Source organism: Anneissia japonica, unplaced genomic scaffold (assembly GCF_011630105.1).
Source record: "Anneissia japonica isolate Jap-2015-1 unplaced genomic scaffold, ASM1163010v1 scaffold287782_len627234_cov183, whole genome shotgun sequence".
Classification (NCBI taxonomy): Eukaryota; Metazoa; Echinodermata; class Crinoidea; order Comatulida; family Comatulidae; genus Anneissia; species Anneissia japonica.
The window spans coordinates 21,548-35,966 of record NW_022695201.1 but is presented as its reverse complement, the minus strand read 5'-3'; the positions used below and the strand labels follow the sequence as shown (position 1 = coordinate 35,966).

General features: G+C 34.7%; 1 protein-coding gene across 1 annotated transcript in view; it reads right to left on the bottom strand.

Moving 5' to 3' along the window:
- LOC117101436 (cadherin-23-like) overlaps positions 1-14,419 on the bottom strand; it is a gene marked incomplete at its 5' end in the record, with an annotated part of 44,215 nt that overhangs the window by 8,252 nt on the left and 21,544 nt on the right. Inside the window, 22 exons of the mRNA XM_033241414.1 lie at positions 215-457; positions 790-922; positions 1,321-1,428; positions 1,592-1,786; positions 2,035-2,258; positions 2,631-2,808; positions 3,273-3,481; positions 4,188-4,388; positions 4,772-4,865; positions 5,241-5,381; positions 5,523-5,626; positions 6,324-6,504; positions 7,666-7,782; positions 8,012-8,322; positions 9,033-9,251; positions 9,978-10,452; positions 10,876-10,991; positions 11,965-12,156; positions 12,739-12,832; positions 13,190-13,303; positions 13,586-13,693; positions 14,134-14,340. Of these exons, the coding sequence (XP_033097305.1) occupies positions 215-457; positions 790-922; positions 1,321-1,428; positions 1,592-1,786; positions 2,035-2,258; positions 2,631-2,808; positions 3,273-3,481; positions 4,188-4,388; positions 4,772-4,865; positions 5,241-5,381; positions 5,523-5,626; positions 6,324-6,504; positions 7,666-7,782; positions 8,012-8,322; positions 9,033-9,251; positions 9,978-10,452; positions 10,876-10,991; positions 11,965-12,156; positions 12,739-12,832; positions 13,190-13,303; positions 13,586-13,693; positions 14,134-14,340 (3,964 nt within the window). The remainder of the gene's footprint in view (positions 1-214; positions 458-789; positions 923-1,320; positions 1,429-1,591; positions 1,787-2,034; positions 2,259-2,630; positions 2,809-3,272; positions 3,482-4,187; positions 4,389-4,771; positions 4,866-5,240; positions 5,382-5,522; positions 5,627-6,323; positions 6,505-7,665; positions 7,783-8,011; positions 8,323-9,032; positions 9,252-9,977; positions 10,453-10,875; positions 10,992-11,964; positions 12,157-12,738; positions 12,833-13,189; positions 13,304-13,585; positions 13,694-14,133; positions 14,341-14,419) is intronic.

Below are 14,419 nucleotides of genomic sequence, written 5' to 3'. Positions count from 1 at the left end.
TATAAATTTTGTAATTTCTTTATTTAAATTAAGGTCATATCCCTACTTTGTATTTCTTTTTAATTGTTGCACATTTACTTATGGTTTGTATGTTAAAATTATGTATTATACAAAATATACTGAAGTCTAAAATAAAATAAAAATAATTAAAAAAAACCCAAAACTTAAAATTTACAATATTAATAACGATTAAATGAATGCAACTGTAATTTACCTGCAAAGTATGGGTTTTGAGTGAACTTGGGTCCATTGTCATTCTTATCATTGATGTTAATTAGAATCTCCTTTAACGAAAAATCACTGGTGACATTGTAGGGTCCAGAGATTGTGTAGTCGCTGTCACTGCTAGCTTTAACCACAATCCGGTACGAAGACTTCACTTCACGATCAATCTCACCATTTACAGTCAGTTGGCCAGTTGTTTTGTTAATAGAAAATAGATTTTCTGAGTTTCCTTCTGAAAAATTAAGAGATTCCGACATCATGAAAATACAATTGACGTCTTGGTACTTTCAAAATGGAAAAACAAGCTTTGTGGAACAACAACCTTAATTCATGCATAATATGAATCTGACACCTTTAATAATATACTGACATTGTTATTTGAATAAAATAATAATTTTTATTTGCTTATTTTGTACATTAAAGTAAATCAAAACGAAGAAATATTTTCTTTGCCAATAAACAGGAGATGCTTATGGGCCCTTCTATTGAAAGTTAATCAACTAAAGCCATTCTGCATCCATTTTAAACATACATGTCTGCATGAATGTTCCTCTACAAACTTACCAACAATGTAGTAGTAAGTCTTAGAGTACACATCTGTATCTCTGTCAGCAGCTGATGGAACAACACCAATGACTGTACCAACAGGTGAGTTTTCATCAACATCCATTGTTTCTACTGTAGGTACACCTGCAACCTAATAAATAATCAATCAATCAATCAACCAATCTGTATATCAACTTATTACTAAATCATCAAAATTATAAGTGATGCTGAGAAAAAAAAGGGTAATATTAGGGCGATTTTTTTTTTAGTCTGTGTTACTGAAGGAATGCATAGCATATCCAAAATATTGTATACTGAAAATTGTAACTCGTTCATTTCTAAATTGAAAAAAAAAAATCTATTGTGAGTAATACCTGGAAGAAGAGATATAACCAGATTGCTAATGGAACTATCCCACCAGAAAAAAAATCCCATTTTTATCATGATAATGTTAATGTTTTTGAGAATTAACTTCCATTAATAATAATCATTTTATGTGCATGTTTCCATAAAAATATAATTTTATTCAGTTTGAGTAGTGACACTTACCAGCTGCTCAAACATTGGAAGATTGTCATCTCTATCAGAGATCAATACAGTTATCTCATGTGGTGTTGCCAACTGAATTACGCCTTGGTCTGATGCAACCACAACAAGCTGCAGGAATAATAAAATAATCAATCACTCAATCAATCATTCAATCAATCATAACTAATAATGACCTTCTTTATGAGAAGATTTACTTATCTGAACTGAAAATGTATTCTCAATTATTTTACCAGCATTGATATCTGTACTGCAAAATACTTTGGATACTTACAGTATAAAGATCTTTTTCTTCTCTATCAAACACTACACTTGTTTCAATTTCACCAGATGTTGCATTGATGGTGAAGCTTTCCCAATCACGGCTAACATCTTCTGTACGCAAGAAATCGTATCTGATTTCAGCATTGCGCCCTAAATCAACATCCATTGCACTAACATAAAGGACTATATACCCAACTGGTTCATTCTAAAACAAAGTAGAAAATATTTAAATTAAAGATCAACCAGTAATTCACAGGATTGTAAATCACTGGGAAAAATTCTTATGCCACTATGTTTATATAAAAACAATAATTCCAGAGAGAAAAAAAGGACAAACAATTAAAAAACACAGGTAAAACACCTAAACCCATTAAAAAAATATATGAAAGTGTACATCTGCTAGATACTGCTAGTTCTCTATGAACAAAAAGGGGCAGTCTGGTTTATACTTACTTCAGGAACTGTGAGTACTTCACCCTCAGAGGGCATGATAAAGACGGGAGCATGGTCATTAATATCGATAATCTCGATGGAGACGGTAATGGTGCTGGAGAGTTGGGAGTCGGCACTATCTTGAGCTTCGACCACCAACTCATACAAAAAGTCCATTGGAATACGGTCAAGAAGAATTTTCTTCAGGTAAATTTTACCTGTTGTGTTGTCAATCCTAAAGTGCCCTACAAATGTATAATAATAATATAGATTATAAAGTTCATCTTGTAAAAGCAGCAGCAGCAACAACAACAATAATACAGTAAGCGGTTTGGTGCAGCGGGAAAATTTTGGTTTCCCGACCTTGAGGTCAGGGTTTCAATCCCTCGCTGTGCATTTCCCTTGTGTCATTGAGCAAGAGACTATCTGCATTGCTTCTCTCCACCCAGGAGTATAACTGGGTACCTGGTGGGGTTGCTTGCTCCTGCGCTGATTTCCAGCAGCAACACATAAAGCGTGTGGACCTAATGACCCGGGAAAAGAACTATGCTTTAGAACCTCAAGGAAGAGGTGCATTATAAATGCCCATACCAGTACCAGATAACAAGCTACCTTACCCATGTCATTTCCACTTATGATGCTGTAGAGTATGGTACCACCATCAGCATCTTTGTCAACTGCCATCACTTCTTCCACTTCCATGCCAACCTCTGTATTCTCCAGTATGCGGACAGAGTAAGATGCCTGCTGGAACACTGGTGCCTGATCATTGACGTCAGTAACAACTACTTGCAGCTATTTATCGTAAATAGGAAAAAATAATAGCATTATTATTATAATCAATTATTATAATATGATACTTGAGATCTCTTGCTAGAGTACAATTGACCATCACTGACTGGTAAATTTTAGCAGTTGACTTCATTGTTAAATTGTTGAAAATCTGATCTTCATTGATGAGGTATTCTTTTTAACTTTATGTTATAAAAAGTGCTTCACATAGTATTGGAACTATAAAAATTACTGTATGTTTCTATGCAGATATGATTTATTTCATTATAATTTAAATTGCATTCAATAACCTGTCATCTACAAAATGGATTTCATTTATATTAAAATTTCTAAATGCAAATGTGTATTACTGATTAAAAAATAGCGGAGGAACAGGAAAAAAATGGAACAAAGTGGAAACGAACAAGACAAAATCAAAGAGTTTTGGAGATTTATAACTCAAGACATAAATTGGACTAATTTCTTACCAAAGCCTGTGCTATTGTATCATCGGTTTTAGCTTCGATCACAAGGAAGTATTGAGAGTTAGTCTCCGAGTCCAGAGTTTTGTTAGTTGTAATGGTACCGGTGTTGGGATCGATAATGAAAGCGCCATCCTCGTTACCATCGACGATACTGAATGTGGCGATGACGGGTTTCCCATTGTCATTCACCAATACCTGGTTTACGTAGGTATCTGAAAACATAATTCACATTCAAATTTAAAGGAGGGCTATAAATTCTGTTGTTTTAAGGATCAGTGGTGTAGTTAGGTGGTAAGATGCATTGAAAACAACTCTACTCTCTAAACCCATAATTTTACTTACCACTTACTCTACCTGCCTGAGTAGGCCCTAACTAGGAGATGTCTCAGTTAGTATATGCCCTACACCTACTCATTCATGGCATGCCTACCTTACTAGAATAGCCTAAGAATAGTAATACCTTAAGGATATGAATACTTTACTCTGCCTGGGGCATACTTGTTTACAACACAATTATATACAATAGTCAAAGCATTCCCACAATTTCAACTAAAGGGATGCCCAGTATATTCCAACACTTTCAACCAAATAGATTTCCTCAGTATTTCCACATTTTCAACCACTGAGATGCACATGATATTCCAACACTTTCAACCAAATACTTGTCGATGATATTTACACACTTTCAACCAAATACTTGTCCATGATATTTTCACACTTTCAACCAAATAGATGCATAGGATATTTTAACCAATGAGATTCCCAGAATATTTCAACACTTTACAATGAGATGCCTAAAATATTCCAACACTTACTACTAAATCAGATGTCTGGGATGTATGTGTGTGGTATATACAGTATCTGGCATTTGATAAAGTATTCACTATTGGATAAGAATGACTTAAAAAGTTATCTCACCAACTGGTACGTCTTCAGCAAGGCTGGCACGGTAGATCGTCTCTGAAAATGTAATACTTCCAATCTGCAAATCCAAGATATCAATGTAGAGCTGAGTTGTTCCAATCATACCGCCCTGATCAGTGGCAGCTATTGTTAAGTTATAGCGATTAACAGTGTCGAAGTCCAACACTTGATTATTGGTCAATTCTCCAGATGATGCTGTAAAAGACAGGAATATATATAAAATAGGCATTAGATAAGAGCATTAGTATACTGCAGAACTAGGTAAAAAATTACTCTTAACGGACAGGGTGCTACTAGCCATTGGTCATCTGTCAACACACTGTATGGGCGTGCGTGTAAAATGAAAGGAACTGAAGTGAACCTTAACACATTCCAATTTACACAGAAATTTCACTTCCACAGCATATCTGCGCAAACACAGTATACTAAAAAATTGACTGTTATTTAGAATATTAAAACACTGATGCATGGTGAGAGATATGTTCCATATTAGTAGCTTGTAATATACTTCATTTTTATCTCTTTTACTTTGTATAAAAAAAAAAAATTGCATTATGCAATAAAAATGTAGAACTTACGATCTATTATGAAAGCATTTCCGGTGTTTCCCTGAACTATGCTGTACGTTACACTACTGTTAGTATCAGAATCAGAAGCCATCACAGTATACACCTAAAACAACAAAAATATCCAGTATATCACATCATATTGCATCAGTGAACGTGAAACAAGTAAAACATCATACTTAAATTTTCTTTCACTTTACAATTACTTTTGTACTTATTAAGAGAACAAGGAGGCAGCATGGAGATGCCCAAGTAACTAGTGCATCTATGATTCTGCACACACATTAGGGTTACCACTAATTAAGCCCCTATAGCTTTGCTGCTCTTAAGGTGTAATACAAAAATACAAATAGCAATAATATTATCAACAAAATTCAATTCTAAAAATCACTGATTGGTATATTGTATAGCAGTATCTTAAGACTGTAACTCATTCAAATCATCGAACTTCTCTTATCAATCTTTCATATTTAATTCTTACAGATGATCCTATTGCTAATCCTTCTGGAACACTGACAGAATAAGTTGTGCTGTCAAATACCGGAGGATTGTCATTCACGTCTTTGATGGTTAGTATCACATTTGCAGTACTGGATTTTCTTGGTGTACCATTGTCAGATATCTACAGAAAATGATGGATTGAACCAGATTATTAATTGGATTAATATTTTTAAAAACCATCACAAAAAACAACAGTAATAAAAAAAAAAGCCTATTGTGTTAGATAGAAAGAGATTAGAAAATATGTAAACTGAAAACTCACAACAACAGTGAATTCAAGACGACCACCATGAACCTCGCGATCAAAGGGAGCAGTGGTGAGAATCACACCAAGGTTCTCATTGATCATCAGATGAGAAAGGATTACTGTGGATAAAAAATATATCAAAGTTTCTTTTCTCTCAATACACTAGAGATGGTAGCCAACAAAGGGAGATGGACTCTGTACATAAGTGCTGGCAACCATAACTTAATTAACTTAAAACTACTTAACTGAAACTATGAAAAATACTGATTGATAATAATAATAATTTATTAATCATTATAAGCTTTGTTTTACAATAAATACTCATTAATTACAGAGATTGTCTTACTTTAGGACGTATCTTAAACACTTTGAAACCAAAAACTCAATATCACTACACAAATAACTAAGACTACTATTTAGGCCATCTCTATCTTCCGAGAAGGTGTTTATAGTTGCAATGTAGAAAAGGAATGAGGATGCACAAGTGGTATATGGTACCCTGGGGTTGATTGTTCTATTATTTTCTAGGGGTGTTCTAAACTACTATTTAATCTTTACCTTCTGAGAAGGTGTATATCGTTGCAAAGTGAAAAAAGAATGAGGATGCACATGTGATATATGGTACCCTGGCTAGATTGTTCTATTATTTTTAAGGGGTTTTTTCTGGTTTAAAAAAATGGGAATTTTCAGTTTATTTAGGTAAGAATTCACAAAATAGACACTGCTACTCTAAAAATGAATATGATGGCTAAATGAAAAAGCATGACATTAACTGTTTAGTGCATTTCAAATTATCTTCTCTTGATTGTTACTTACATTCTGGACTGGTATCACTAAGTGCATATGTCAATTCACCTGCCTGTCCAATATCATTATCAGTGGCCTGCACTTCACCAACAAATGTCGATGCTGGTGTGTTTTCAGCAATTTCAAAGTAGTAGGTTGACGTATCAGGAATTGGGGTGAATTTGTTATCAATTACAACGCCAATTGTAACCTGATAAAATGAAACAAAGAAAATCAGGTAAATCAACAGAAATGGATAAATTCATGCATCTACTTAGTCATATATACAACACAACAATTAGTGTAACCATAAAGATCAGTTGCCATTGTTAAGCCAGTTGCAGCACCTCTAGAAATCATTTAAAATTGATAAGTATCATTGAATAATACTGTTTAATGGTTTGCATGGCAGATAAACAATGATTGGTATAAATTTGCAGTTCACCACTCAGTGATACAATAATAGACCGAATTAGTCACCAAAAGATGACGTCATCGCAAGTTCACCGAGTGGGTATTGAAGTTGTTTACACTGCCAAAGTCCTATGCTAATGCATTGAGCGGAGTTGAAAGTGGTGTATATTAAATTGTCTAAAATGTAATGAAGTTACCATAGAAGATAATTTTTATAACAACGTATACATTTTGAATGATTCATAGATTCATGGGATTAAGGTTGATTTTATTTAAGTTTCCATTCAGACTAAAAATATGAAGAGTTTTGACAGGCCTTCTAGGGGGCCTAGGTCCATCGCTAGCAGGACTCACCACGTCCAGCGCTGACTAAGCGATTGTCGTTGATTTAGAGGTACACATTCAACTTAAACACTGTCACCAATTCATTTTGTTGCAATTTATATATGAAATATTTAAACTATTGGATAAACTTAAATTGCTGAATTGTAGAATATGAGGTTTCTTTTGACTGCGATGACCAATAATGAGTAAGAAGAAGGTTGATTGTACCGCTCTCTAGTCTAGGGCTAGACCCGTGTTCACGCAACAAGGCTATGCAAAAATGTTCAAGATTTCCATTTGTTTCTTTCACTCTACTTCCAATCTAACGGGTCAAAAGTCTGACGTTAAATAAAGGAATACTTACAAAGCCTTTTCGATAAGTTAGTTTATGACAATATGTACAAAGTCTATTGGTATAAATTTGCACCACATGGCGGATAAATAATATTTGGTATAAATTTGAGGCTCACCGCATGGCAGATAAATAATAATTGGTATAAATTTGCAGTGTACCACATCCATATTTCACACAACTTATGTGGTGTACTTGGAATTTATTCTATTATAATCTATTTAATTTTTTTGTATTCAACAAATGCTAGATTCCTAAAATATCTAAGTTTAAGTTACTCACCCCTACAGTAGCTGTCAAGCGATCGGTCGAGGCTCCATTAGGGTTATCTGTTGCTGTTACTGTGACGAAATATTCATTCTGGTTTCCATCTAATTGGTTAGCTACAAAAATCTCACCCTAAAAATATGTTTAATAATATACAGAGAAATATGTTATTGACACACTAAGAAAGTTGTTTGAATGGTTAATCAAGTAAATGATAATTTAAAAAATTATGAAAGTTTGAAAGAACCTATCATTTATAAATTGTATAAGTATTATTATGTATTTTTATAATTAAAAAATGTAAAAAAGAAATAAATATATTTACACATCTACTGTCATATGAAATATATTGTTTACTCACAGTGTTTTGATCGATGCTAAACCTTCCATTTCCTCCGCTAAGTGTGTACACAACCTCTCCGAATGAACCACTGTCCTGGTCAGTCGCAAGTACAGTGACACCAACTGGATCTCCAATTCCTGCGCTCTCAGACACCACAGTTTCATAGGGCGTATCTTGGAAAACTGGACTGTTATCGTTTACATCGATGACACGAATGAAGACTGGGATTGATGTAAACAATGGGGGCATTCCCATATCTTGCACTCGCACAGTAAAGTTGAACCACTGGACTTGCTCATAGTCTATTTCACCATTTACAACTAAATGACCTAAATAAAATTTGATAAAAAAAAAAAAAACAACTTAAAATAATAGTTTATGTTGACAGTTCTATTAGCTTCAATGGGTATTCCACAGCTCAATTTAGTACTAGTCCATCGTACAGTGTCTAGTGAAAACTCCTCTGGGCTAGTAAACCTACCTTACACTACTAGCCCTGTGGGCTAGAGATTAGTTATAAACTCCTTCTCAAGTATGCTTGACCAAGAACATAATGTTACTGATGTAAAATGTAGCCAATGATTGGGCTGGTGAAATATACAGTAAACTATCCCATTGGGCTACTCACCAAAAAGAAAGATAAATTGAGCCCTGTATTTTAATAAAGGGATTACTGGTATTGATTGGAAAAACTGTTAAATATTCATGAAACAGACCTTAATCAATAGTGTAATCATTTTGATACTGTCAAACCAACATTTTTTGACTATAAGTAACTAAATTTATGAAGATCACTTGAGAAAGACCCATGGTCGAAAAATTTTGTGAACACATCTATTCCAATCATCTTCTGTTTGAATAAATTTGGAAATATACACAGGGATGGATGATTATGGGGCTGAAAAGTCAAAATAACAAAATTAAATGTGGTCCCAGCCCCTGCAGCCCACCATGATTGCCCCTTTTTTTTTGGCAAAATCTTCAATCAATACCATGATGAAAATATAATTACGTGTTTACATAACCTGTATTATCGTACCTGTTTCCCTGATCAGGCCAACAAGACCAGTGTCTTCATCAACAAGAAGATACTCCAACATGCCATTGGCATCCTTGTCTGCATCACTGGCAACAATCGTTGTAAGAAGCGTCCCACGTTCCTCATTTTCAGTAACATCAATGACCAATGCTGTGACATTGATCTGCTCAATAACAGGAGTGTTGTCGTTGATGTCGGTAATTTGAATTAGAACAATCGCTGGATGGAATAGAAACAAAAATTATGCATTATTTTTAAAATTTTTAAAAATTGCTTGATTAATTAATCCACCAGATAATACAATTAATAATTAAAATTATAAATATATTTATAGTGAATTTCAGCACTTTGATGTTGTCAGTGCAGGGGCCAGATTTATCAAACTAGAAATCAGCTTAAATTTGTCTTAAGTCCATTTTTTTGCTTAAGTCAAATTTATCCATATTGCTTAGCTTAAAAATTGCCTAAAATTAGAAAGTCGATTGTACGTTGGTGCCATCTAAGATGATTTTTAAGCCAAGATTTTGCTAAGATTGGGTAATAAATCAGCTTAAGATATTTATTAGGGACATCTTAACTTTTTTGACGTAAGACATTTGCTAAGCTGAGATTGATAAATCCCGGGCCAGGTGTGTTGCACGTAGTAAATGTAAAGAAAGAAACACAGGGGTCCAAAGTTGGTAGAAATCCCTTCCAGGAAATCTGGTTGAATGAGCTTTCATAAGATATTTAATTTTATTTTACTGCGCCTGTTGATTCCTATCAGCACTGACTTCCGTGAGACAATTGATAATAAAGTAGTAAAAATATACAAATATTATGAAATGTACGGGAGATGGGTTATTTTCCGGGAGATCCTTCCTTGCTTGCAGGAGTACGTGAGGCCTTCCCGATTCTGTGACGTCCAGGAGACTTGTGACCCCTGGAAACAAAACTAATACTTACCATCAATAACGCTATCAGCTTGACTCTGGTCAACAGAATTCTTGTCAGTTGCTTCAATGGTCAACCTGACTGTTTCCACAAGTTCACGGTCCAGACCCATGTCAACAGTCAGTGCTCCTGTCTGTGAATTGAGGACAAATAAGTTCTGAGTGTTTGATCTAGCGGTTGTTGATGGCATGACTTCTCGTCCGGCGCTGTCATACATTACGCTGTCCGTAATTGTGTACTCGAGATCAGCATCATTATCGTCATCCATAGCCGTAATGTTAACCACGTTCTTACCAACTGGGGTATCTTCAGGAATTATAACGACACGGTACAGTTGATCAGATGGGAAGTACGGTGGACTGTTATTGACGTTCTCTACATTGATGGTAATGACTGAAGTGGCAGTCTGGGATGGGTTTCCTCCATCAATTGCCGATATGGTAAGTGTGTATGACGACGTGCCATCAATGGTCTCTCCAGGTGCAACCTTGAATTTCAAGAAAAAAATTGCAAATATTCATTTCAAGGATATTATTTGTTGAAGTTAAATTTGCTGATACAAAGAAGAAACAGTATTTACCCAGTCAGAGAGCTTGATTTTGTGCTCCGTCTTTGAAACATGTAAATGTACACTTACTACACTTTACTAAATATCAAAATAAACTTAGAATTAATTAGGTTCAAGTTTCTTTCCTCCATGGTCCAATTAAGTACAGACACAAGATATTTGATTGGATCTAATCTAATATACAAATATGTTGGACATTTACATTATCAAGATGAGATTAAATTTTAAATTGGAAATTCATTATTTAGAATGGTAACAAAATTTACATTTTATCCAATTTAAAAAAGTAATACAAAAAATGAAAATCTTGTAAAACAATTGCTTTGCTTTTCAAGGACTTACTCTAATTTCACCAGTATTGGGATCTATGATAAATTTTCCCTCACTGCCACTGGAAATAAAGTAAGTAATTGGGAATCCATCAGGATCAGAAGCATTCACTTGACCAATGATATCACCTGTTATGAAAATTAATGGTTTGAAAACAATGTTTATTTATTTATTTATTCAACAATATTTCATGAGGGGGCTCTTACAGCGAAGCTGACTCAAAGAGGCCCTCAAAATAAATGATTCAATCATACTACCACCTGATACAGATAATATTGATTTGACCAATGTAAAAGCAATAGTCAATCTCAAACTTTATGTAATGTAATTTTTCCATTAAAAAAAACATTCACTAATAAAATCTGTTTTTGCGCAACAGCAAATAGGAAAGTTGGATGTGCATATAAATTCTATCGCCAAAATGTGTTTATTTAACCCAGAGCTGATGTCTATTGTTAGCCAAGGGCGGGTGAGGAGGTGACGCCAAAAGAGGAATGTGATGAGCCACACAACTTAGAGGAACATTGATTGGACAAATGGAAGCAGCCAAGACTGCTGCATCACAATATATTGAAAACCTATCACAGATGTTGGCTTAATACAGTGTTTGCCATTGATTTGAATATCATGCTCTAATGAGCACAACACTCATATTTTTTAATACGTTTTAGAATACAATACAGTATAAACTCTAGGATGCACTTGTAGATCCAGATGTAATGTAGTTAGATGTAATGTAGAAAGACTTGCATAGCGCCTTAAGGCCAACACAGACAGCATCGTATGACGCAGCCCGACGCGATTTGTTGTCGCGCCGGGCCTGTGTGAGTTAAACGCAGACGCGATGGTGTGCGTCAGTGGCAGTCGCGTCGTAGAATATTAAACATGTTTAATATTTCTCAAGACGGCTTAAGACTGTCCCCGACGAGAAATCAGGTTGGGCTGCGTCGGCCGACGCTGTCTGAGTTGGCCCTTACGGTACACCTACTGATAGACGTTCCAATTCCAATAATTTTTAGAGCCTTGCAAAAGAAGCTTTACACTATGGGTTTAACCAAGGTAAGTATTCTAAAAAAAAAATATAAATAAATTTTGTCTCACCACCAACTGTCCCTTCGGATATATTAATGCTCATCTGAGGTGGAAGGAACACAGGGAAGTTGTCATTGAGGTTGGTAATAATTACTTGAACATCTGCAGTGTCTGTCTCGCCTTTTGAGTTTGTTGCGACGATTTCAAAGTCATAGAGGTTTTTCGTATCGGCATCAAGAGAGCTGTTGGTAGTCAGTTGGCCTGAATTAGAAGAAAATGTAAAAGAAATATATATCTTCAATTGAATATATTTACTATCTACCGCAATATTCAAATAATGCATGATCGAATATTTGTAGGATCTAATATTGCAAGGTATACAAGGCAAATTATATATAAATTATAAATTATTATAGCCTGATATGCTGCAAAATTTACTTTATTGCATATTCTATTTTGCTATAGCATGATGTAATATGCAATAGTATATCATGCAATAGTATATTATTGCATGGTATACTATTGCATAATCTACTATTGCATTATCAGCTAAAATTTTACTGCTCTGGATTACATAATCAACAGTATCCTACTCTTGTGTTACCTACTACATCTTGACACCATGCTGATAGTAGAGTAGACTGGTCCGATCGGCTTTGAGATCAGATAAAAAAAACAGTCTCTTGCTCCTCTGGTATAACAGAGGTTTACACTACAGACTCACATGTCTTTTATGTGCCTTATACCATGAGGAGGATATGTGAAGATATCAGATAAACAGAAAAAAAAAATGCAACCTAAAATGATACTAAAGAGGATTTAGCATATTGTCAATGATTTTACCTGTTGCTGGGTCAATGTTAAAGTAATCTGAATCTGGACCAGTGACTGAATATGTCACCTTAGAAGGATCACCTAACACACTGATGACAGGAACCTGAAAAATTATGAACAGCAATATAAACACAATGAAACAAATGTGTAACTAACATCTTGCAGTACCTAGAATAAATGAGATACAAATACTAAGTTGAAGAAAAAATAGAATTATTATCAGAAGGTATTAAAACCAGTACTGAAAGTGTAATTTTAATTGTCAGTAGTAAGTATACATTTCAAATCAAATAACAAAATTAAAATTTAAGTCTTTAATAAATGTGAGTAGATGCTCTACTCAGAAAACAATGTAAAGGCTAAAGAGAATGAGCTCCTTAAGGTCACTGATCCTACTTTGGTTAAACAGGTTGGACTATGGTTAATGAGGCTGACAAACTATTTATTAGTGTTCTCATACCATTGTTACTGGTGCTCCTGCAACTCCCTCATCAACACTGCCAATGAACAATGAAGAAGTCAATTCTGGTGGTTTCTCCACAGATACAACCGTCACTGTCAAGGTTGCTATGCTCTGTAAATCAGGAATGTTCTATGTTAATAATAATAACAATCAAACATTTATAATGCGTTACTTTAAAATAAAATGACTCAATTGATAGAAGTTTGAAAGTGCAGTGATTTTCTGGACCATATACTAGCATTTTAATATTTTCATAATATTGGAACACCTTAAATTGACTGGTTATGTAACTAAATTATCACCAAACTATTGTATTCGTATTGGTCACTGAATGTATACACCTGGGGATATTATACTATTCTTGAACACAAAAACAAAAATGCATGCACTTACAGTTTGAGCATTGCTTGGATCTGCTGGGTTATCGCTTACTTCAACTGTCAATGAAAACATCTCACCACCATAGTTACCAGCAGATTGATTCAAGTACACAATACCAGTCTGGGAAAAAAATGATTAAAATGGTAACAAATTATGCAAAATGACAAATGAGGGCTATAAGCCATGATTGTCCCCTACGTATAGCAGGGGACAGATGATTCCTTTATTTTTAAGGTAAATTACTCAAAGGTTAAATGGGCATATTATATTGGCTTATTGAGGTTAGTATTTACAAAGGGATTGATACAACTATTATTGATAATACTAAGTTGATGAAGACACGTTTATGTAAACAGAGTTTGTGAGGATATGTTTCATGAATAGAGAAGGAAGAAACAGCACTGACATGGGCAAAAAATGCAACAAGACAGTGTGGGAGATGACCATAAACATGAGAAAGTGAAGGAATGGAAGGCAGCTGGAGGGAGGTGGCAGTCAAAAGGAATAAATTGATGTCTTATCCACCAAATGATGCAGCGTAATCAAATCAATGTTCCTACCATGGGGTCAATTCGGAACAATCCATCAGGATTTCCTTGAATGATGTCATACCAGAGACCACCTGTCTGATTATCTGCATCGTTGGCTGTAATCTGGGTGATGACAGTGTCTGGTGGCGAGTCATCATCAACAGCTGCTGCATATGGCGCACCTTCAAACTCTGGGGTGTTGTCGTTTATGTTGGTCACACTCACGGTAACCAATGTCTAAAAAGTAATCATTAAAAGTTTATTGTATTTTAATTGTATAAGTGGCATTATATACTAGAATTTGAAGTTGTATAGT